The sequence below is a fragment of the Hemiscyllium ocellatum genome, chromosome 11, assembly GCF_020745735.1.
Source record: "Hemiscyllium ocellatum isolate sHemOce1 chromosome 11, sHemOce1.pat.X.cur, whole genome shotgun sequence".
Taxonomy (NCBI): Eukaryota; Metazoa; Chordata; class Chondrichthyes; order Orectolobiformes; family Hemiscylliidae; genus Hemiscyllium; species Hemiscyllium ocellatum.
The window spans coordinates 18,134,240-18,160,399 of NC_083411.1; the positions used below are offsets into that span (position 1 = coordinate 18,134,240).

The following is a 26,160-nucleotide window of genomic DNA, read 5'->3' on the forward strand; positions in this document are numbered from 1 at the left end:
CCGCATAGCGTCAGGGACACGGGCTCGATCCCAATCTTGCATGACTGCCTGTGTGGAGTTTGCTCATTCTCTCCATGTCTGCATGGGTTTCCTCTGGTTTCCTCCCACAATCCAAAGATGTGCAGGTTAGGTGAATTGGCCATGCTAAATTGCCCATAGTGTTCAGGGATGTGTAGGTTAGGTGCATTAGACAGGGGTAAATATAGAGGAATAGGATAGAGGAATGGTTTGGGTAGTATACTCTTTTAAGGGTCAGTGTGGACTTGTGCCAAAGGGCCTGTTTCCACACTGCATGGATTCTATGATTACAATAAACTCTCTTCCCATTCTTCTAAATGATACACGACCAACTCACACAACCATTCCTCATAAGAAAATCCTGCCATTCTCAGCATCAACCCAGTGAATATTCTCTGGATTGCCTTCATTGTCAGTGTATATTTCCTTAGAAAACAATCCAGAACTATTCACAATATTCTAGGTGTGGTCTAATGAGCGTTGGTATAAATTTAACAAGACTTTCCTATTCTTATGCTCTATTCCCATTGAAAGAAAGAAAGGCATTCCTTTTGCCTTCCCTATTACTTCTTGTGACTTATGCACAAAGATCCTAAAATTTCTCAATCTATAGCTTTCTGGTCTTCCTCTGTTTAATTAATTTATTCAGTTCTTTTATACTTCCCATCAAAGTACATAATCCCACATTTGTCCAAATTATATTCCATTTGCTGAGTCTCTGCCCACTCACTTAACCTGTCTATATCCTTAGTCGGTCGGAAAAGTAGAAATAAAGAGTATTTCTTAAGTGGTAAAAGATTAGGAAGTGTTGAACTTCAAAGGACCTGTGTCCTTGTTCATGTGTCATTCAAAGTTAACATGAAGGTATAGCAAGCAATTGAGAGGACAAATACAATTTTTTTTATTACAAGACAATTTAAGTCTTGTAATAAGCAAAGAGCAAAGATGTACAGTATTACTGAAATTATATAATGCCTTGGTGAGACCACAATTGGAGCATTGTGTACAGTTTTGACCTCCTTGTCTCCATAAATATACACTTGCCATTGAGGCTATTCACCAAATTAATTCTTGGAAGGGAAGGAATATCCCGTGAGGAAAGTTTAAATTGACTATGTTGATATTCTCCAGAGCTTTGAAGAATTGGATGTGATTTTATTCAAATATACAAAATTCCCATAGGGTTCAACAGGAAGACTGTTAGCCTGCCTGAGGGCATCTAGCATCAAAGGGCACCATCTCCTCATATGGCACAGGCCACTTAGAACGGAGATGAGAGTGGTGAATCTTTGGAATTCTCTATCCAGAATGATATGGAGATTTCAGTCATTCAAGGCTAGCTAGACAATTGATGGGACATGTCAGAAAGCACCTCTTCACATGAAGGGTGATGGAAATCTTGAACACTGTTTCACAAAAGGTTGAGGAGGCCAGGTCAACTGAAAATCTTAAAATGTGATTATTACATTATTGTTGATCAAGGGTATATTAGGAGATATGGGACAGAAGTGGAAAGATGGGATTGAGATGCAAATCACATTGATTTCACAAAATGGCTTGAGAAGCTGACTGCCTTATTTCTGCTCAGAAATTCCCCTATTCTTTTTATATCCAGTTTTGTGCAGTACATTTGATGTAACTGACATTGCCCAAACAATTTATTTACGTCAGTAGAAAATAATCAGGACATTCAATCCACAACTGAAAATGTGTTGCTGGAAAAGCACAGCAGGTCAGGCAGCATCCAAGGAACAGGAGATTCGACGTTTCGGGCATAAGCCCTTCTTCAGGAAAGGGCAACACATTTTCAGCTCTGACCTCTAGCATCTGCAGACCTCACTTTCTCCTTTCAATCCACAAGTCTGGACCGTGTTCTGGCAGTTCTGAGGAAGGGTCACTGGACCTGAAATGTTAACTCTGATTTCTCTTCATAGATGCTGCCAGACCTGCTGAGCTTTATCAGCAATTTCTGTTCTTGTTTCTGATTTACAGCATCCACAGTTCTTCCAGTTTGATTGGGCTGTGTTCAAAGTCGGTTCATAAAGGTAAAAGAATCGAATATAATGATACGGAAGCATAACACTGAAGATGCTGTTCTAAAAAAAGTTACATTTGACTCAAAATACTAACTTTTGTTTTTCTGTCTCCATAGATGATACTAGATTTGTTGAGATTTTGTGTTTTTATTATATGTAATGATACCCTGAAAGAATAATAGACAGGGACTATTGAAGGGGTGAATTAACACTTGAATAGTAATTTTCCTGGGAAAGAAAAACAAAGCCAACTAGTATACACATGGCCAAATTGATTTGCACGGTTAATCTTGGCAAAGACAAACTCAGTCTGAGGCACGTCCTCTGCAGCGATGGGAGAAAGGAAACTGGAAAAGAGTTATTAATGGGCTACAACCATTACTTTCTGGTGGTTACCGCAGTGCAGTAAAGGAGTAGGTTTCAGTGTTGGGTTGCCCTCTTGTCTACTTGCCTTGGGAAATCCAAAAGCAGACTGGAGCAGTAATTAAGTATAATATGTCACCCACAAGTATGCACTTGAATAAAGTTGGAATACAGCCCAACCTTTTATTTCTATTAAGTTTCAGCTTGTTTCTTCCCTAATTTTTGTTTATAAACTTGGAGTTCAGCCACATGTTCACCACACCACTGAATTTGAAGATGAATAGTCAAAGTTAGCTGTCTGCAATGAGTCTGAATTTGGCTCACATTCGATGGGAAAGTTGTCACCTTACCAAAAAGAAAACTGAACATCCAGTCACCAGACACATGTTCTACCAATGATCAAAGCAAGATAAACTGTACTCACAGTGACTTAAGAGAAACAAGGTGATCAAACTGATCCATGTGGATATAGTTCATTGGGTTATGTGATAAATTCCTGTAAAGCACCAGAAAAGACATGCTAAATAACAGAATGGGAGTAAATTTTTCAAAGCTTCCAAAAGGTCTTTGAGATCCTGAACTTAATTTTCCAGCAAATTCCCATGCTGTGAGTAATTCACAAGATGTATTTCTCCTTAATTTTGTCTCCTGAAATTATTCGTTTCTTGTTAAGACACTGTTTCAAGAGGATAGTTAGCCTCCAGGGCCTACTTTGCTCAAGTAACCTTGTTTAGACGGGTGGCAAGCTTCATTCAGCTGAAATTGCCCCAGTCTGGCATTTCTCAACCACCAGAAATAGTTTTCCTCAAACTACGTTTTCTGTTCCCTTTAATATGTTGAAAATTTCAATCAAATCACCCTTTAACCAGCTTTATTCCATGGGATACAATCTAGTTTGTGTAATCCGACTGCACAATTTAAACTTTGGAGCCCGGGTGTCATTCTGATAAACATATGTGGTACTCCCTCAAAGAGCCATCCATGGTGTGACGAGTGATGCCCAGGACTTGTCCCAGTACTTGACATACAATCCATACAGGGCTGTGTGTTGTGGAAACACGACTTGTACCATTGTGTTCTAGTTTTCTAAGTTTAAATGCCAGCATTCCTGCATTTTCTTAATTATTTATTTCTGTGCGTGACATTTCAATGTTCTATGTTTCAGGACATTGATAATCCGAAGAGATTTGGAAATGTTTTTACCATTAGAAAGCATGCTGTATCACCTTCTTTAGTTGCAAGATGGATGATTTCACATTGAAATCTATTTGTCGCAGTCTTAACACTTGATCCATGCATCTCTTTGTGATTTGATGCTTTGTGCTAAATTGCTTCCGGTGCCAACACTGTTTGTAACACCAGGAAACTTGGTCTCCATGATATGCAGGTTTGTCAGTTTCACACTGCATTTCTCTCTCCAGACACTCTGATAGAAAGTAGGTCCAGTGTACTTGGTATGTACAAACTTGTATTGATTTTTCTGACAGTGTTGCATTTGTATAAAATTGGAATACCTACTTAAATGCTGGCATATGTGTGAAATGGAAAGGAATGTGTGATATTCATGTTTATCATTGCTGAATTTTTCAGACCTGCCAGACTAGAGACCTTAGATTGCATTTTATGACTTATCTAGTGCATGGCCCCTAACCTGGATAAATTTTTGATGTCTTTTATGTACACATTGATATGAAGTTACATATATTCTTTTGGATGCTTTACCTATCCAGTTCTTACTCAGGTAATCACTCTGAGCCAAGAAAATTTGCTTTTGTCAATCCCTTTTAGTTTTCTTTTTTTCTCCTTCCCTGTCCTTCTATCTCTTTCCACTTTCTCACTGAGTCCGTCAGAATGAGAAAAGATGCTTTGACCCCTTTCCACGGACATAAATGTTAAGTGACAAATGAGAGACCGTTCAGCCTGTTTCACTGATTCTCCACAGAAATTCACGTTTTCCCCCAGACCAAGTAAAATCTATCCTTTTATGGACTTTATCCAGCCCTTAATTCCCCAAGAGAACATTCTGTATAAATAATTGACTCCAAAAGTAATCAAGCAAAACTGATGAATATCCATCCATCTTTTCATCTCCATTATTCAATCCTGGTTCGCTGCCAAACTCCATTCATACATACTCCCACCTCCTCTCCTCCAACATTAGCTGCAGAGGAACTATGTGTAACACTTTGTCATTTTAGTTTATATTAATTCCTATAACCTGCAATTTACTGTCTGAGTTCAAACACAGAAGTAACTCCTGCATAATCAGTGAAGCAGTGCCCTTGCTCTGTTGCAGATTACATCTGGCTGCTTGAGAACCACAATTTTAAATTTAATTTGGAAACCTCATATGCTTTCCAAAACAGTACATGGCATCAATAAGAGCGGACTATATTTGGAATGGGATTAGAGGCTGTAGGGTACATAAGGATGGAGATCACAAAATCTTCTCGGAACATGATAATCCTTTAGCTGTTATATCAGCAGTCTGTGGAGGACAAGTGACCAAGAATGAATAATGTGAATGGGTTTTGCTTAATTGCTTTTAGAAGTTCAGAAGCAATTCTGCCAAAGTCACATTACTCTGTGGTGTAAATCTTGCAGGATCTGACTTAATGGGCCAAATGGCCTATTCTAGGTCTATGTTTGCCCTTGATTTCCGTAATAAAGGAGATCCAAGTGTGACTGACTTTGAGAAAAGTAGTAAACATTGAAAAATTCAGCAACTTACAGTTGATGAAGCTGTTCAAAACCTTTGAATACTGAGGGAGAAAATTCCTGAAGCTGATTCAGAGACAAATCCCTTTAAAAACAAAACAGACAGCCTTTATAAATAAATTATAGCTGGAGAAAACACTATGGGCTGAATTTTCATTGTAGAGGCAGGAAACATGAGTCGGATTTGGTTGCTGGGTGGAAAGCTGCCTTTGGGGCAAAATAATTTTTTATCCATTCTTCAAACATGAGATGTCACTGGTTAGGCTGGTGTTTGACATTGTACACTTTTCACTGCTGTCTTCTATCCCTGTACTTGAGTACACATCACAATACAATCTAAATCTAAAAAAAATCTATTTATTGCCCACCTCTAACTGCCTTGAAGAGATTAGTAATGAGCTGCCTTCTTTGGAGCATAGTCACACTTGCCTGGATGAGTGTAGCTCTAATAACACTCAAGAAGCTTGACATCATCCAGGATAACACAGACCACTTAATTGGCGCACATCACAAACATCTACTCTCACCACACTCAATGCAGTGTGTACTATCTCCAAGATGCACTGCAGAAATTCACCAAGGCTCCTTAGACAGCAACTTCCAAACCCATTGCCACGTTAGGGCGGCATGGTGGTTCAATGATTAGCATTGCTGCCTCACAGTGCCAAGGAACCGGGTTCAATTCCTGCCTCAGGCAACTGTCTGTGTGGAGTTTGCACATTCTCCCAGTGTCTGCATGGGTTTCCTCCAGGTGCTCCGGTTTCGTCCCACAGTCCAAAGATGTGCAGGTTAGGTGAACTGGCTATACTAAATTGCCCGTAGTGTTAGGTGGATTAATCAGGGGTAAATGTAGAGGAATGGGTTGCTCATCGGAGGGTTGGTGTGGACTTTGTTGGGCCGAAGGGCCTGTTTCCACACTGTAGGTAATCTAATCTAATCTAATCTTCCATCTAGAAGAACAAAAGCAGCAGATATATGAGAATACCACCACCTGCAAGATCCTCTCCCAGCTCTTTGCCATCCTGACTTGGGAATATATCACTATTCTTTCAGTGTTGCTGGGTCATAATCCTAGAATTCCCTCCCTAATGGCATTGTGGATCTACCTACAGTTTCTGAACTGCAGCAGTTCAGGAAGGCAGCTCGCCATCACCATCTCAAGGGCAACTAGTGATGGGTAATAAATGCTAGCCTGTCAGTGGCAACCACATCCCACCAGTGAATAATGTAACATAACACCCTTAGTGGTATGAGAAATGGAAATCATGAATTCGTTTATCCATGCGAAACAATAAGTACCAACAAAAATCAACATCTGTGGGTAAAACTTGTGTATCTGTGATTTTGAACCTATTTTTCACTTAACCTCTGCACTTGTGAAATTCATCATTTGCGAGAGTGCTCACAAACTCAACCCTCGTGGATATGGAGAAATAATTCTACTTGATTGGATGTGAATGTACTAATTGAGCTTTTATTAAAGAAAGATACACTATTTTTAATATAGTGAAAACAGTAATAACTATTTAAAATGTATTCTGTTCATTTCTGCATGGTCCCGGAGGTCTGCTTATGGTAGATATTGAGTGAAGTAATGTGACGGATATGAGGGCAAAGGCAACCTAACCATTCTTCACTATTCCTTCACTTTAGTTATCAAAGTCATTCAAATGAACAGAAAAATGCCATTTGTCTTCTTGATGGCTCTCACTTGAAAATATGCTTCAATCATATTCTCTTCCTTTCATTTCTCCTCTGGCATGTCGCCCAATTAGTAATTAGTTGAGTGTGGGTGCAGTAATTTGATACAGCTCACAGACTTGTATTCTCACAACTGAGGGTATAAAATGTGTTACCATTTAAAATCATGTTCAGATATATGCATACAATTCCTGAAAAACAATGCAGACAAAAACTCAAACTAGTAACATTTCAGGTTTGTACTCTGGGTCCTTTTTCAATTACCCTGATTGTGTGTTGGGTTAAAACTCTATCTTCTTCTTAAGAAAGTGTCCAGGAATATTCATGTTCCACTGCTGTCAAACAAAATTCCTTTTGGTATTCCATTGGATGTCAGCCTCAATGTATTTAAGGATTTGGAAACATTAGTGGGATATGAATTTTCCTGAAAATTTTCTGAGGAAGATTTCAGAGCTTTAAGATGAATGTTTGAGTGCCAGAATGCGTGACTATTACATTAAATTCGACTATTTAATGTAAATTCTGAACACACAATTTTGAGGAGTTAACACTGATCCATTCGTTGCAAGTTTGAAATTCTCTGCAACAGTATCTAAGCTTTTAAGATTAACTTTGTGAGCTCATGAAGAAATGTAGATGGAAGAATGGTCCAAATTTAGTCCCTTGGTCTATTGGATTCAACAGTTTGCCAGCCAAGTTGAAGGGTTACTACAATGACTGGCTGCATTATTTTCAGTGAGACAGGAGTAGATTGGTGACAATTCATCACTTTTCCATCCAGAATCCTGTGCTGACATTCAAAATTTCTGAATGTGTTTGTCATGTTGAGGCAAAACTGTAAGTGTTAGCAGCACTCTGATAAGTTCAGGTGCCACTGCAGTCTGCCTTGGAGACGGTTTGCTAGAAGTGTAAAAGATTTACAAGGATGTTGCCAGGTTTGGAGGATTTGAGCAATAGGAGAGGCTGAACAGGCTGGGGCTGTTTTCCTTGGAGCGTTGGATGCTGAGGGGTGACCTTCTAGAGGTTTACAAAATCATAAGGGGCATGGATAGGGTAAATAGGCAAGGTCTTTTCCCTGGGGTCAGGGAGTCCAGAACTAGAGGGCATAGGTTTAGGGTGAGAGGGGAAAGATATAAAAGAGACCTATGGGGCACCTTTTTACACAGAGGATGGTAGGTGTATGGAGTGAGCTGCCTGAGGAAGTGGTGGAGGCTGGTACAATTGCAACATTTAAGAGGCATTTGGATTGGTATATGAATAGGAAGGGTATGGAGGGATATGGGCCGGTTGCTGGCAGGTGGGTCTAGATTGGGTTGGGATATCTGGTTGGCATGGACGGGTTGGACCGAAGGGTCTGTGTCCATGCTATACATCACTATGACTCAATAACAGATAAAGCAAATTGAGTAACAACTAATGGTGGAATGGGATTAAGAAAAGTTCAGAAATGGCTTGATAATGAAGCTTTTGAAAATAAACAGGGTTGCATGAAGCTGTAGCAAGGTCAACAAGTCAGACAACTACTCTTTTTCTGATGAACTACTCTTTTTCTGCTAGTGCTACAGAAAGGGTATCAGATGAATGACTGTCAAGCAATTGTCAAGAGGGTTTGTGGTTCTTCCTTGTTGTCTTAATTCAAATGAGCCATATCACAGAAAGTTACATAGGGAGCAAAACACTGAAGGCAGCCTCCAACACTGAATTAAAACTCAGTCAGCAATAAATCCTAAAGGACAAACCCAATTATTTCATCATGAATAAACTAACTTGATAATGTTATCCTGTCAGGCTGATAGTGCCTAAACTGCAACTGGAAAATCAGTAGTGTCAGGTTTTTATGGGTTATGTTTGCCCTTACAATATTAAATGCAAAGGCTCTGACATTTATTTGCATTTAAGTCACATTACTGCACTCTCTTTAAGCACAGCTATGTGCAGTTAAAAAAAGAACCATAAAGAACGTTAAGTGCTGTTCAGGAACAGAATGACAGGCCTGATACTTTTATTTTCTTTATTGCATCTATTTTTAAGTATTATTTGGGAGTGTGGTATGGTCTCCCTTTGTAAAATTAATTGGGTGTATGTAGATTGTTAAAACGAAAAAGCTGAAAAGTCATAGCCCAAGAGTCACTTACAGTTCTATCATGAATGGGATTGTTGAGAAAGTATCATCCTTAATATATCTGATTTTATTGTTGCGAAGAACACTATAAGAAAAAAAATATTCTGTTTGGAACAAAAAAATCACTAATTTAAGCAATAATTCTGATTAAACATACATTCTTGTAAAAAACATTGGTCTTCAGGGGTAATGCAATATGGTCCTGATTCTCATTTTATTAACTTCAATTTCAGACTTGGAGGCCTGTGACCAGTGGAGTGCCATATGGATCGGTGCTGGATCCACTACTTTTTGTCATTTATATAAATGATTTGGATGCGAGCATGAGAGGTACGGTTAATAAGCTTGCAGATGACATCAAATTTGGAGGTGTAGTGGACAGCGAAGAAGGTTACCTCAGATTACAACAGGATCTTGATCAGATGGGCCAATGGGCGCAGAAGTGGCAGATGGAATTTAATTCAGATAAATGCGAGGTGCAACATTCTGGGAAAGCAAATCTTAACAGGACTTATGCACTTAATGGTAAGGTCCTAGGGAGTGTTGCTGAACAAAGAGACCCTGGAGTGCAGGCTCATAGCTCCTTGAAGGTGGAGTCGCAGGTAGATAGGATAGTGAAGAGGGCACTTGGTACGCTTTCCTTTATTGGTCAGAGTATTGAGTACAGGAGTTGGGAGGTCATGTTGTGGCTGTACAGGACATTGGTTAGGTCACTGTTGGAATATTACGTGCAATTCTGTTCTCCTTCCTATTGGAAAGATGTTGTGAAACTTGAAAGGATTCAGAAAAGATTTACAAGGATGTTGCCATAGTTGGAGGATTTGGGATATAAGGAGAGATTAAACAGTCTGGGGCTGTTTTCCCCGGAGCATCGGAGGCTGACGGGTGACCTTACAGAGGTTTACAAAATTATGAGGGGCATGGATAGGATAAATAGACAAAGTTTTTTCCCTGGGGTCAGGCAGCCCAGAACTAGAGGGCATAGGTTTAGGGTGAGAGGGGAAAGATATAAAAGAGACCTAGGGGGCAACTTTTTCACACAGAGGGTGGTACGTGTATGGAGTGAGCTGCCAGAGGATGTGGTGGAGGCTGGTACAATTGCAACATTTAAAAGGCATTTGGATGGATATATGAATAGGAAAGGTTTGGAGGGATATGGACCGGGCAGGTGGGATTAGATTGGGTTGGGATATCTGGTCGGCATGGACGGGTTGGACCGAAGGGTCTATTTTTGTGCTGTACATCTTTATGACTCTAAGAAAATCAATTGACATAAAATTCAAGTGTGTGCAAATCATACTAAATTTTCAAAAAGAAGACCAATATTTTTATGTAGTCTACTGTCACAGCTACGACTTCACTATGGCCCATTTTCTGCTACCATTGAATACATTTATTTCACCCCCCATAGCTTCTCGATAGAAAGTATATAAAGATAAAAGCTCCAGAAAATGATTGAGAATTATTAATTTACAACCTGGAAATGGATATGCAAAAGGACCAGGAATAAGAAAAACTCCACACAGGACCCTGGCATGATAGGACTAGGCTTAACTAGAATATTTTGCATGACAGAATTTGAAGCTTAACAACAGGAGGTACTCAAGTTTTCTTCTTTGATTGTGATCTCTCATTGAGTTCATCTCTTTCCTGTCTCTGCTTTTCAGTCACAGTACAGTTCTTCGCCAAGAATATTCCACAGTCAGAACGAGCTATGAAAGGCAAAGCTGCAGAAAGATGAGACTGATTTGTCCCTTCAGGCTTCTGAACACCACCGTCACACTTAAAGGGGCATTAGAAGCCTGTGTCATACAAGAAATAGCCAATTATAGTGAATTTTCTTGGAGCAGCCAACTAATTGCCAGAGGGTGGAATTTCTGTCCAATTAAGGAGGGTAAATCAAAGGCCTTCCAACATAAAGTAGCAAGAGGATATAGGGTAGGTAGATGGAGGTGCTTAAAAATGGAGCTGCATTCTCTCCAACCTTTTACTATTTGAACTTTAAAAACATGGCTTTTACAGTTAGGTAACTTTTATCAGGGTGTGGGATTTCATCTCCAGGGTGACCTTTGGTTGCTGCTGCTGTACTCATATAGGCCAGGAGGAACTCTAGGCCTGTCTAGAAGAGCTGATCCTCTCCAGCTCTAGGAGTCTATACCTCAGGTACCTAAAACCATTTGCAGGAACTAGAAAATCCCAGAAAGGCTCCTTCAATTGGATGTGATGGACTTTAAGGAGCTGGATTGGCTGCTGAGGCATGTGGGCCAGTAGCCTTGGCCCCCGCCACCTCATATCCTGCCTCATGGAAATGACTCAGGGCAAAAAGGAGTCCCACCATGCAGCTACGGGTGCTATTTTTAGTGTCCACCATAAAAGGTGCAACATTTAACACCCAACCTGCCTACACAACTGAGAAATTGTACACTCCAATTTCAGAATAGGCCATGAAACAGATGAGCTAAGAAACAGGAAGGAGTCAAATTAGATTTGTAAATCATAATACATGTTTTGTGAGGGAATTCACAACAATTTTGATGTTTATCTGGTGAAGACATTCCAAACACAACTCTAGAGGTTAGCATTGAGCAATGAAGCCAGTGGTGAAAATTGGGATGGCATTCAGGAAATGCTGCTCCAAGACTGGGAAAATATTCCCAACCACTACCATGTGTACCTTACTTCACCAGGTTAAGCTTAAAGTGGAGAGGATCTCCAAGAAGATTGCACATATCGACACAGACATCAAGTTACTTCACCAGGATTGCGTCCCCCCAGCTCCGCTCCCTCGTTATATGATCTCTTACTCAGGTGGAGGTACTAAACTCAGACAGTGTTCATTCAACTTTTGACACCTCACTAAGAATGTTTCAGTCAAGTTTAACCATGCAGTTTGATCAGGTCTTTTCCTCATTCAGCTGGGTGAGCCGCAAACTTTGAATTGTCTCATTAAAGAGTAACTGTAAGACCATATCTTCTCCACCATATCTTCTCATTAGCTTCTGTTCTTTTTCAAATTTACAAACACTTTTTAAAACTAGCCTTAAAAAAATTCCAGCTTGAATGACTTTATTCAAAACTAATATTCTATCGTATCCCAATTACTCTGTGAAGTCATTGACTGCTTGAGTGCCAGTGAACTGTTGTATGATTATTGCCCTCTCCTTAACTCCCCAGGGTTTTTCCAATCTGTTCTTGACCGGTATGTAAGTTGAAATATATAACTCTATAACTGCAATGCTTCATGACTATTGCTTTACTGCCTGACTCCCTTTCTGCCTTTATATTCTGTATGCATAGGAACAGGAGTCAGCCTTTAACCCTATTCTGTCATTCAATTAATCTGTATCTCCATCTAGGCACATTGGTTGCATAATCCTTATTATGCTTGCCTAACAGAAGTCCTTCAAAGTCAGTTTTGTAATTGATTGCAGCCTCAACAAAGTTCGAGATTTCCATGTGTGGAGAAGTGCACTGGTCCACTGGTCACCCTGCTCCTCCCTGAAAACAAGGACAATTATCTTACCAATGAGTCAACTACAGAGAATAGAGCTCCATGGCATACTCACAGGACATCAAACTTGTTGCATGCCTGAAAATTCTTCTTTTCGATGGACTCAATATTGTTCCCTTCTACATCCCTGTTTCAATTGCAACAAATTGTGAAAATTAGCAGGTATACTCTGCACAGCAATACATGTTAAAAAATTTAATTCAATATTGTTATTCAATTTTTCTTTACCCCACATTCAATTTTTCACTTGATTTTCTCCCTTCAACTCCTAGAAGTTGGACATTCTGTTTTGGGTGGAAGTTCTGTGAGAACTAATAACCCTTTAATATATTGTCCACATTGCCTTCTATCCCAATGTGATCCTAAAGAGATTGGAAACCCAAACAGCTATGTCATTGTATTATGGGTGCTTACACAACTATGCGCAGTCACTTTTCAAAATACATGGGAATGACGGCAAATTCATTCCCGAAAGGTTCATAGTAGGGAACGTGGAAGAGAACCAGCCTGTGTTTGGAAGAACACTTTGCAAGATAAGTATGAAAGAGAAAAAAATAAACAAGAGTGTGCCAGGAGAGCTTTTTGAAGGGAGCTGAGGCCTGGCCATGCTGGGATGTTAAGACCACGAGGCTTTTTCTCGGGAATGAGGCTGAGAAGCTGAGTATCAGGAGATTCATCTGCCAGATCTACAGGGGATGGTGTGGGTTGGGAGCGGGATTTCATCATTTGGGGTGAGGTGGGAAAGGGGCTGAGAGACTAGCAGAAGAAAGAGACTTGGGGGGGGAAGAGACGGTAAGGAGGATCTGCAAGAGGTTTCAAGGGACAGGCTGCAAGCGAGCAGGGTGTAGGTCAGAAGGGTGGGCAGGCTGCATAGGGAGTGAGGGAAGTCAGGCATGGTGGAAGGGAGTAAGGGCAAGGTTGGTGAGGGGGGGGATGTGGAGTTAGGTCACAGAGGGAGCAGCATGATGGTGAAAGAGGTTGCTGCAAGGGAGCATATAGACAGACTGCAAGGAGAGTGAGACTGAAGTGGGGTCTGAGGCAGTTTGCAAGCAGCAGAGGTAGAGGAAAATTGTAAACATAATCACCAAAGGAATACCAAATTAATGAGAAACCAGGAAAGTCTGAAATTACTGAAGTAATTAATTCATTGCAAATGAATGTGGAATCTCTAGCTTATGGACACACATGTTCAGGAATTACTATATGGAGAGAAATGTCACTGTCAATTGTAAAATTTAAATCTGCCTGGTTAGAATCTTCCAGCTTAGACAGATATGCTGTCACTATGTCCTCACCCATCTGTAGAAGATCATAGAATTCCTGCAGTGTGGAAATAGGCCATTTGGCCCAACAAGTCCACACTGACCCGCTGGAGAGTAACACACCCAGATCCACTCCCCACCCTACTACTCTAAATTTCCCATGACTAATGCACCTAACCTACACATCCCTGAACACTATGGGCAATTTAGCATGGCCAATCCACCTAACCTGTACATCTTTGGATTGTGGGAGGAAACCCACACAGACATGGGGAGAATGTGCAAACTCCATAGAGACAGTTGCTTGAGGCTGGAATCGGACCAGGTCCCTCCAGCTGTGAAGCAGCAGTGCTAACCACTGAGCCACCATGCCAAACTGGTATGTCTTGAGTGGCAGCTTTTCATGTGTTGAAATGTATCTGTTATTTTGAAATAAACTTTTGTCACTATCTTATGTGCATTTTCTTGTATCAACTTAAATATAGAAATTAATGCTTTCCCTGAGTTTTGTGGCCTTAAGTTTAATGGAAGAATTATAATTATTAATGATATTAATGATATTAATTCTGCTTCCATGTGATGCCAAGAAGTCTACAGGTCAACAAAAATATGGAAGGTGTTTTTACAACTTGACTGCAAAATCTAATAAATGAGTGAGCAGAATGAAGGAAAAACTCAAAAGTTTCAGGCTGCTCCTGAAAATCAAAAATGAACTCTTAAGAAAATCTCCTGAAGAGCGAATGAGAATTTGGAGCTAGATTTCACATGGAAGTGAGCTTGCCTGTGCTTAGCTGGCACACCTGTCAGTCATTTAACAGCTTTAAGTGGCTTGAAATGGAACATCTGCCCCATTGAAGATAAAATGTTGCCCGAGTGCTGAAGGCCACTGAGACGGCTGACAGTTCTCATGTCTCAGCAGTCCCTCTTACAGGTGGTGGACATTGCAGCACATCCCCTATTAAGAGGAGGCAGAAGGCTGGAACAAGGTTCTCTATGGCGTCAAGCTACAGCTCCGTATGAGGATGCAGAGACCAAGAATAGCCCTTTCCCCTTCTTATCTCAAGCTTTTCAAGAAAATAACGAGAGACAGATTTAAATGAATTTTACGTCAACCTCCACAGTCCATACTTGGCCTCTCATTATCATCACAACTTTCAACCAATATTAAATAATTTAAAAGGCACTTCTGTGCATTCTCATACTTACAGCCATTTCAGCTTGGGAAGTACAGAACAGATATTGGGAATATTTTCCAATGAATTATTCATCATATATCTGAAAGAAGAAGAAGAATTTTTTAAAAATGAAGAATTCTGGACTGAAAGTTTATACAATGCTGAAACATTAGACCACATTCTGCTGGGGTAGAGCAGCTTCCTCTTGCACTCTTCAGCTCGAAGGGTTTTACAATGGAAGATGCCCTCAGTGTTAACACAACACATCCCTTATTACAAAGCCATGGTATATCAGGCCCCTTGGTGATTGATGCTCTACTAGCATCTCTGCTGAATGTGTAAGATTTAAGAATTGACAAGGAAACAGAACAAAGACTCAAAAAGCGGATGAATTAAGATTGGGGAATTGCAGGCAAATCAGTTCGGAAACAAAAGTAAGGAGAGAGAAAGAAAGATTGATTTAAGAAAAACAAAATAAAAACCAAGTCAAATGGGAAAGTAAGAGAAGAAACTAAAATTTAAAATGCAAAATCTTTAAAAACTCCAACAGCAAGTTACTAGCTATAAGATGAACTACCTTAATAAAATTTAATAAAGTGAGATGTATGACTGATGTTAGTGAACCTGTTACTGTGCCCACAAAGGTCTTAGAAAAGGAACTGACAATGTGCGCTAATGCAAATATTTAATAACAGATTTAAACACAACTTCAATATTTGTCAGTGCTAAGTTGAGAAAATGCAAATACTTCCACATTTTATGGAACAATATCGGTTTCAAGATAAAATAACTGCTAAAAGAAAACAAAAAAACTGAAGATGCTGGTGATCTGAGACAGCCAACAACAGAAATTGCTGGAGAGACTCAGCAGCTCTGGCAACATCTATGGAGAACAAACAGAGTTAATGTTTCAAGTCCAGTGACACTTCTTCAGAGCTAATTCCAAAACACGGTTTTAACTCTGTTTTCTCTCCATAAAATAATCACTGTTCATTTGATTAAAAGGGAATTCTCAAAGGATTTTCAAATGGCACATGGTTCGGGTGAAAGATCTGATTATAAATATGAGTAGATCACATGTGGATGAGTGCAGTATGGTTCCTGTCTCCCAACTTTAACCATCTATTTCCCACAGTATTTAAAGAATTTTCCTTTTCCAGTAGTAGACATTGTTATTATTCATTTACAATTAATATTATTCAGAATTGTTGTGTCATTTCCATGATCACTGGGAATATCACTTGTCTTGTTCAGCACATTGTTGCCACTTCTTCTGTCTTGTACAGTTTTAATATTCCAGAAAGTGCAGCGTTCCTTTTTCATCTGATTGTGCACTATCCTTATCTGATGAAGGAACAACATTCTGAAAGCTTGTGATTTCAAATAAACCAGTTGGACTATAACTTAGTGTTATGTGACTTGTGACATGGTCAACCCCAGTCCAACAGTGGCATCTCCATGTCAGGTGTAGTATCTGTCATTAATTTCCCTTCGCTAATAATTGCCTTTCTTAATCCACCCTTCCGTCTACATACTGCAGAATTATACTTCAAGTAACCGTTTGTCCAACTTAAAACACTTTACGATTGAAAATTGCAATATTTAAGAGGCATTTGGATGGGTATATGAATAGGAAGGGTTTGGAGGGATATGGGCCGGGTGCTGGCAGGTGGGACTAGATTGGGTTGGGATATCTGGTTGGCATGGACGAGTTAGACCGAAGGGTCTGTTTCCATGCTGTACATTTTTAAGACTCTATAACTATTTAATCTCAACTATGAGTAACATGATGGCAATTTAATGAAATATTGGGGGTGCACTGCACTGTCAAAAGTGGCATTTTCTTGGGTTAGTTATTGAACTGGAGTAATTTCTTTGCTCAATTGAATGTAGAAGTAAGATGTAAAAGTAGAATGTAGGGAGGTTATGTCTGGTGCTATCATTGACCATAAACTGAGCTGGACCAACAATACAAGTATGACTGCAAGACCAGGTCAGAGATTATGAATCCTGCAGCAAGTAACTCACCCCCTGACTCCCTAAAGTCTGTCCACCATCTAAAAGGTGGATGTCAAGAGTATGATAGACAACTCTCTACTTCTATGATAGAAGATCACAGACCATCAACATTAATTCTGTTTCTCTCCTCAGATGCTGTCAGACCTACTGAGTACATTTTCTTCTCTTCATTCAGATTGCCAGCATCTACATATTTTATTTCTGCAATCTACCATTTTACTCTGTTTCAGCAACAGTGGCTGAACATTCTTTCAACCAATGGCATTGAAACAGTTTACCTGATTGTTCACTCACATTTTTTTTTAAACTCATGGGATTTAGACTGATAATGGCATGTAATATTTATGCCACACAAGTGCTAGGCAATCAGCATCTTCAGTAAGACAGAATCTAATCATCTAAACCTGTCATTCAATGACATTAGCATCGCTGAATCCCAAAACTAGCAACATCTTAGGGTTACCATTGACCAGAAACTGAACTCGAATAACCATTTAAATAGAGCTACAAGAGCAGATCAGAGGCTAGGAATTTTCCAGTGAATAACTCATCTTCTGTCTTTCTAAAGTGTGAACACCATATCCAAGGCACAATCAGGAATGTGATAGAATACTCTCCACTTACTTGGATAGGTGAAGCTCCAACACCATTCAAGAAACTTGGCACTATCCAAGATAAAGACAAAAGGTGCCATAAGCACCAACCACATAATGATGTCAAATAGACTTTGGGGCATAACAACTTGCTATCTTGACAGAGTGCACCCTGTCATTTGGTACTGCTCAAAGTCTCTAACAGTTTCAAAGGAATGTAATCTGAAATGAATTGTTAGCACATAATAAAATCATTCCTGACAACTACTAGAGATTCTCATACGCGGATCAGGCAGTGGATTTTCTCTAGGTCAAACAGGCCCGATAGTTTCCTACACCTAAAGGAAATGTTGGCAGCATCATTCATTATGAGGTTACATACAGTGTTGTGAGCTGGCCTACCTATACAATAAGTTATGCAGTTGTGCACCTTTGAGTTGATTGCCTGTACAGCACATGGTGAGCAGTAGTGTGACATCTTCAATCCCAGCTTTAAGTTGCCATGCTCCCAAGACACAGTTAGCAGCAGTGAAGAGTTGAATGTTTCAGAAATCTACATATGAAACCATCATGACAATGTGGAGAAACAATTCAGTGAATGGTAAAAGCATTTCAGGTCTGATAAGAGACCCACTGAAAAAGGAAACTTAGGCAACTCCCAGGAGAAAGAGAATTGATAATTCCAAAGTTACATACTGTGTCACAAGGTTATGGTCTGCAAGAACAGTGTGAAGTCAGAGTTGAACAATGAGCAAACAAACATTAGAGTCTCCATGATTGAAGCTTAAAATCCCCAGTGAGTTGGGGAAAATGTCAAAAAGTGCAGTAAACCACGACCAAAAAAGTGATAAGTTAAAAAATTATTTTAGTTCTGATTTAGCATCACTGCTTTGGAAGCGATTAACTTAGGGGACAGCTATAAACACCAAAGTAAAGGACCACAAAAGAAATATTAAGACAAGGTTGCTGACCCAGGGACATTGCAAAGCCAACAATTAAAGTGATAATGTTGGGTAGGTTAAAAGCCTAAACGGACAGAAAGGGAGATAGAAAGTTTTCAGAGAGTTTAAGTTGATCTAGAAAACTGTGGACGCTCGTTCATAAGAGGCATGATACAGACAGAATGATTTACTTAAACTGCAAGGTGTGGGAACCATTTAGTTCAATCATGATTAAAATTGGGATTATTTATTGAAACTGCAACCAGTTAGGTTCATACAGTGAAGTTGTAAAATAGGTATGTATCCTCCATTTTAGCTAAAATAAAATGGGAATATCCTTGAATGCAGCAGCAAAGTGCAGCAGTACTGTTATTACTATGAAATAAAGTCTTTTAAACAAGTGTAATATATTCTCCAATTAGGAGGTTGTGGCATCAGAAATAATATTGTTAGGAAGACATAATGTCAGAAATGGATCAAATATAGCATGACATGTTATAAAAAAATCAATTTCTGAGATACAGAATACCTTCCAAATTAGATATTCAATCAGAAGCAGAACAAGTAAATATACTTCTGTAAACAACTGGGAGTATAGTTTATGATATTAAAACTTGCCAATCATAAAGAGGCAACAGATACTTCTGAAAGATACTAAAAGCCTTTGACAATTACTTCAATATCAAACCTAACACAATTCTTAAAAGAGCAAGATTTAATAGAACATCTAGAGGAAGGATTTCATTCGTGCTTTCTACAGATTAGCAGAGAAATATGACTATCATGCCTTAAAGTAAAATTCAGAAGAGAGAATTTCTGTAGATATTGCTGATGAGTCTTTGTCAAATTTGTTACAGTTCAAAGAAGATCTGACTGAAGGAAAGCCATCAGATGGTGAGTGAGGCAAAAGTCCATTTCAGCTTAAATCAATCCTAGAGGAAAAGATGAACTTTGTAACAGTTGATAAGGAGAATTTATTCAAGTATTAAGGTGCAAAAGCATAAATGATACATATAAGAAACTAGTACAGTGATTAGGACAGTTGCCAGGTACTAAAAGACCTTGTCAGTGCTGTGGAAGAAAAATATCTCACAGCCTTTGAAGGAAACAACATCTTTCTGCCAAAGACTTGAACATAGTCAGCTCTGCAGCATAGTGATTGATGATGGTGCAGTATTGTATCTAGTTGCCTACCTGCCTCCGCACAGTTGACCCCACCGGAAAACATTCCTGTTGGTAGAATGGATACGGGAACTATCTCAATGTAGGTCCCACTCATCTCCCAGTGTCCCCTGCCTTGTTGCCTCCACACTCAACACCATATAGCCAAGAAAATTAAACCCGTCATTTCTCTGTCTATCCTCAATTGTGCTACCTGATCCTGGTCAAGTGTCACAGACTGACCAACCTGTCAGCCAGATAGCTTCTCAATCTAAATGGTGACAGCTAAAGAAATGGTTCCAAAAAAAAATTGTTTGGGTCCTGCTTAAGAGTTGATTTGTAACTTGACCAAGGAGACTATTCAAAAGGAACACCCCAGATTATAACTATCATGGTGTAATTGATAATTGTTTGTTCTGAAATTTCAACCGGTAGAAAATGCCTGTTCATTTTGTACAATTCCATGTGATGAAAATGTGTTGCTGGAAAAGCACAGCAGGTCAGGCAGCATCCAAGGAACAGGAAATTCGACGTTTTGGGCATAAGCCCTTCATCAGGAATGAGGAAAGTGTGTCCAGCAGGCTAAGATAAAAGATAGGGAGGAGGGACTTGGGGTGGGGCGATGGAGATGCGATAGGTGGAGGGAGGTTTCGGGCAATTCCATGTGATACAAATCCCAATGATCCTGGAATCAGACGTGAGCTCCACAATCTACAATCCACAACCAAGGGTGTGGTTCTTTCTGAGCAGAGAAATGATGGCCAACTTCTAGTTAGCAACAGAGATCCAAAGTGTCACTGTCTAAACCCATTGAGTGAGCAAACAGTTCAATAGTAAAAGACGTGTCAATTATTCACTACTTACAAGAAGAAGACAGACTTCAGGCCAACAAAGGTCTTTGGTGTGATACTTTGTATCAAGTTGTTGTCCAAAATGCTATAACAGAAGAAGAATTTAGATTATCACTTAACTGATTCCCTAACAATGCATCATTTTTTACAAGTACAACACTCTAGTGCACAGATAATATATCAAAATCAGCATTAGGAACTGGGAGGCTCATTGAATTTGGAACCTGATGTAATGAGAATTGGAACAATTTTGGTCAGCACAGGATCAGAACTGGTTATGCCTTTAAAGAAAAATCATATAATCAGAATAACTGCTTTATTAAATTTGCTTAATATCATTGCAGACTCATAGAATCCCTATAGTGTGGAAACAGGCCCTTTAGCCCAACAAGTCCATATTGACCCTCCAAAGAGTAACCCACCCAGACCCATTCCCCTACATTTACCCCTGACTAATGCAACTTGCCTACACATCCCTGAACAGTACAGGTAATTCAGCATGGTAAATTCACCTGATCTGCAAATCTTTAGTTATGGGAGGAAACCCACACAAGCACAGGGAGAATGTGCAAACTCTACCCAGACAATTGCCCAAGGCTGGTTCCTTTTAATCACAATGGAAGGTAACATCTCAATTTGTGGCTGTAGAACTACGTGTTAGAAGGGTATGCATCAGATGACATCAGATTCACAAAGTGACTTTTCAACTCAGAATCCCAGGAAGATAGCAAAAAGGATGATTCAAAGCATTGGACTCATTGGAACCTCTGTTATGTGACTTATTAAAATTGAGAATGTATATTTGGGAAGGCACTGAGAACATTAAGAGACTTCATCAGGTATATGCAGAGGTGAAGTCGAGGCAACAGAGTGAACTAATAATCTTTCCTGCCTCTCCTGCGCTTCTCAAAACTGACTGGCCAGCATGTGTCCAAGTCAGGGATCATACTCTGGACTTACCAGCAATCTCAGAACAGTTAGTAAGTTTACAGATGACACTAAAATTGGAGGTGTAGTGGACAGAAAAGAGAGTTACCTCAGATTACAACAGGATCTTGACTAGATGGACCAATGGGTTGAGAAGTGGCAGATGGAGTTTAATTCAAATAAATGCGAGGTGCTGCATTTTGGGAAAGCAAATCTTAGCAGGACTTATACACTTAATGGTAAGGTCCTAGGGAGTGTTGCTGAACAAAGAGACCTTGGAGTGCTCCTTGAAACTGGAGTCGCAGGTAGATAGGATAGTGAAGAAGGTGTTTGGTATGCTTTCCTTTATTGGTCAGAGTATTGAGTACAGGAGTTGGGAGGTCATGTTGCAGCTGTACAGGACATTGATTAGGCCACTGTTGGAATATTGCGTGCAATTCTGGTCTCCTTCCTATCGGAAAGATGTTGTGAAACTTGAAAGGGTTCAGAAAAGATTTACAAGGATGTTGCCAGAGTTGGAGAATTTGAGCTATAGGGAGAGGCTGAACTGGCTGGGGCTATTTTCCCTGGAGCATCGGAGTCTGAGGGGTGACCTTATAGAGGTTTACAAAATTATGAGGGGCACGGAAAGGGTAAATAGACAAGGTCTTTTCCCTGGGGTCGGGGACCTCCAGGGCAACTTTTTCACACAGAGGGTGGTACGTGTATGGAATGAGCTGCCTGAGGAAGTAGTGGAGGCTGGTACAATTGCAATATTTAAGAAGTATTTGCATGGGTATATGAATAGGAAGGGTTTGGAGTAATATGGGCCGGGTGCTGGCAGGTGGGGACTAGAATGGGTTGGGATATCTGGTTGGCATGGACAGGTTGGATTGAAGGGTCTGTTTCCATGCTGTACATCCCTGTGACTTTATGACTCTATGACATCAAAACTGAGAGCAAGCAAATCATTCTTAATCCTGAGAAAAAGCGATGTATCTCAGTCTTGGTCACCAAGTGACTGGATATGTACTTATGGCTTAAATGTTCATTTGGTGACTGTGCATAGATTTGAATACAATTGTATAGGGAGTAGAATGTGTTATGCAAAGACTCCATTGTAATAAAGTAATGGAATTGGAAAAAATACAATCTTGTGATCCTAGTTGGAAAACTGTAAGGCCTCTCATTATGAGACGTGTATATGTTCTATTATGTGTTGTTCACTCAATTCCTGATAAATCAATGAGAATAAGGTGCACTTTGTCCTGTAATGAATAGCTGTTCAAAAGTCTTTAGTCTTGTTGCCAAGGGGGTATCTCATTTTTGTACGAGAGTTTAGACAAAGTTAAGAGACTAGACAAAATTTTCAAATTCAATATCAACTTCTTCAAAAAAGGTTGAGAAAAATATTTGTAACTTGGTTGTGTTTGGCAGCAGGAAAACACTATTGTGTGTTTACAACAGGTTAGCTCAATATTGCCCTTTCGTCTCTCCCTCTGGAAAGGTACTGAACATGTATTCAGGAACCTCAGTGTCAGTGCATGTATTGCAAAGTGTCTCCTCCATATTGTAGGCTACAGAGCATTTCGGGAAGGCTGATGGGTAGGTGAATCACTGATTAAAGCACTTACCTTAAGCATGGGGGCCCTGTATTTTTGTTTCAGCAGCAAGAAGAGCGGGAGCATCGACAAAGGGGCTGACGGGAAGTTGAGTCACTGGTTTTAAAAACTTATATCATGAATAGGTGGAATGCATATTGAGCAGGAGCGGACATGGGACTACCGAATAAGTGAAGTAATATATCTGGGCGGTTGTGTTACCCGAAACACTAGTTAGTAAGTGTCTCCCACTCGTCCTCTTCCTCTAACCAAAAAAATAGTGCTGTGTGCTGGATTGGTCAGGTAACACGATTCTTTTTATTCCTTTTTTTACAGTCTTTGGGAACTTAGAATAGTCAGAATGGTAGTTAGGACAGTTGGATGTACCAAAAAACCCCAAGGATTGGAAGACCCAGTTTCATAAGCATCATTTTTGGTATCTTTCGAGACAAACTTATCGACTTTTCATGCATGATTCCATTTAAATCAGAGCTTCATGTCCTCACAGTCCAGAATCCCGAATTTACAGTGCAGACCAGGGCAGAGCAAGTTTGCTTCAATAAATTCTTTTGGATAGCTAAAGCAGTCTTTTGGAGAGGTGTGGTAACCCAGTCCACCTTGGGGAGGAAGGTACACCTGATCATCAGTGGGTCAGTTGTTCAGGATTGGCCAGGAACCTTTGGGAGTGTCTGGTGCACTTTGAGATTGCAAAACGTTGACTTGAATGTACTTAAAAATGCATAAACCCATTAGAACTGTCAAAATAGACAATGAACTGTTAAAGCTGCCAGTAAAAAATGAGGTCTGCAGATGCTGGAGATCACAGCTGCAAATGTGTTGCTGGTCAAAGCACAGCAGGCCAGGCAGCATCTCAGGAATAGAGAATTCAACGTTTCGAGCATAAGCCCTTCATCAGGAATAAGAGAGAGAGAGCCAAGCAGGCTAAGGTAAAAGGTAGGGAGGAGGGACTAGGGGGAGGGGCGATGGAGGTGGGATAGGTGGAAGGAGGTCAAGGTGAGGGTGATAGGCCGGAGTGGGGTGGGGGCGGAGAGGTCAGGAAGAGGATTGCAGGTTAGGAGGGCGGTGCTGAGTTGAGGGAACCGACTGAGACAAGGTGGGGGGAGGGGAAATGAGGAAACTGGAGAAATCTGAATTCATACCTTGTGGTTGGAGGGTTCCCAGGCGGAAGATGAGGCGCTCCTCCTCCAGCCGTCGTGTAGTTGTGTTCTGCCGGTGGAGGAGTCCAAGGACCTGCATGTCCTCGGTGGAGTGGGAGGGGGAGTTAAAGTGTTGAGCCACAGGGTGATTGGGTTGGTTGGTTCGGGCGGCCCGGAGGTGTTCTCTGAAGCGTTCCGCAAGTAAGCGGCCTGTCTCACCAATATAGAGGAGGCCACATCGGGTGCAGCGGATGCAATAGATGATGTGTGTGGAGGTACAGGTGAACTTGTGGCGGATATGGAAGGATCCCTTGGGGCCTTGGAGGGAAGTGAGTGTGGAGGTGTGGGCGCAAGGTTTACATTTCCTGCGGTTGCAGGGGAAGGTGCCGGGGGTGGAGGTTGGGTTGGTGGGGGGTGTGGATCTGACGAGGGAGTCACGAAGGGAGTGGTCCTTGCGGAACGCTGATAGGGGAGGGGAGGGAAATATATCCTTGGTGGTGGGGTCCGTTTGGAGGTGGCGGAAATGGCGGCGGATGATACGTTGTATGCGGAGGTTGATACGTTGTATGCGCATACAACGTATCATCCGCCGCCATTTCCGCCACCTCCAAACGGACCCCACCACCAAGGATATATTTCCCTCCCCTCCCCTATCAGCCTTCCACACGGACCACTCCCTTCGTGACTCCCTCGTCAGATCCACACCCCCCACCAACCCAACCTCCACCCCCGGCACCTTCCCCTGCAACCGCAGGAAATGTAAACCTTGCGCCCACACCTCCACACTCACTTCCCTCCAAGGCCCCAAGGGATCCTTCCATATCCGCCACAAGTTCACCTGTACCTCCACACACATCATCTATTGCATCCGCTGCACCCGATGTGGCCTCCTCTATATTGGTGAGACAGGCCGCTTACTTGCGGAACGCTTCAGAGAACACCTCCGGGCCGCCTGAACCAACCAACCCAATCACCCTGTGGCTCAACACTTTAACTCCCCCTCCCACTCCACCGAGGACATGCAGGTCCTTGGACTCCTCCACCGGCAGAACACAACTACACGACGGCTGGAGGAGGAGCGCCTCATCTTCCGCCTGGGAACCCTCCAACCACAAGGTATGAATTCAGATTTCTCCAGTTTCCTCATTTCCCCTCCCCCCACCTTGTCTCAGTCGGTTCCCTCAACTCAGCACCGCCCTCCTAACCTGCAATCCTCTTCCTGACCTCTCCGCCCCCACCCCACTCCGGCCTATCACCCTCACCTTGACCTCCTTCCACCTATCCCACCTCCATCGCCCCTCCCCCTAGTCCCTCCTCCCTACCTTTTACCTTAGCCTGCTTGGCTCTCTCTCTCTTATTCCTGATGAAGGGCTTATGCTCGAAACGTCGAATTTTCTATTCCTGAGATGCTGCCTGGCCTGCTGTGCTTTGACCAGCAACACATTTGCAGCTGTTAAAGCTGCCAAACAATTTAGCGCCCAAATGTTTTAATGAGAGATTAGTTGGAGAAATTTTAATATGTTGATTTATAATATGTAGTTTTGAGCTATTAATAGACACATAACCAAGTCAGCATTGCTCCTTAAGTTTCCCATTGTAGATGCCAAGCGGGTTGGCATGGAGGAAAGGACAAAGAGTAGCAATGGAGCTTGCATTGGCAAGAGTTGGCACTAAGTTGCCATAGGAATTATAAGGGGCCAGGAGCTTGTGTAGAAGGACACAGGTTAGCATAGGGAGTATGAGGAGCGATGTGGTTTGAGTATAGGGGAATAAGGTGGTATGAGGGTTTGAGAGGCCATGAAGACTGGGTAGGAAGGCATAGGTTTAATAGGTTTAAGAGACCATGGAGATGGGAGTAGCAGCAAATAGGTTGCATGGGGAGAATGAGGAGCCATGGGAGTTGATAGTGGGCCATAGGAAAATTCACAAAGTATGCACTTGTTTCCTTTGGTGGCAACCGAAGCATAAGATCTCAGCAATATCTATAAACAGCATGCAGATGATGCAAAAACTCCAGCTCCTCAA

At 41.1% G+C, this 26,160-nt stretch overlaps 1 protein-coding gene across 1 annotated transcript in view; it reads right to left on the bottom strand.

The window, feature by feature from the left end:
* Positions 1-26,160, bottom strand: part of rxfp2l (relaxin family peptide receptor 2, like) — a 68,601-nt gene that overhangs the window by 24,106 nt on the left and 18,335 nt on the right. The window contains exons 7-12 of the mRNA XM_060832319.1: positions 20,485-20,556; positions 14,938-15,006; positions 12,525-12,596; positions 8,972-9,043; positions 5,149-5,220; positions 2,842-2,913 (exon numbers count right to left, since the gene is read on the bottom strand). Coding sequence (XP_060688302.1) covers positions 2,842-2,913; positions 5,149-5,220; positions 8,972-9,043; positions 12,525-12,596; positions 14,938-15,006; positions 20,485-20,556 — 429 coding nt within the window. The remainder of the gene's footprint in view (positions 1-2,841; positions 2,914-5,148; positions 5,221-8,971; positions 9,044-12,524; positions 12,597-14,937; positions 15,007-20,484; positions 20,557-26,160) is intronic.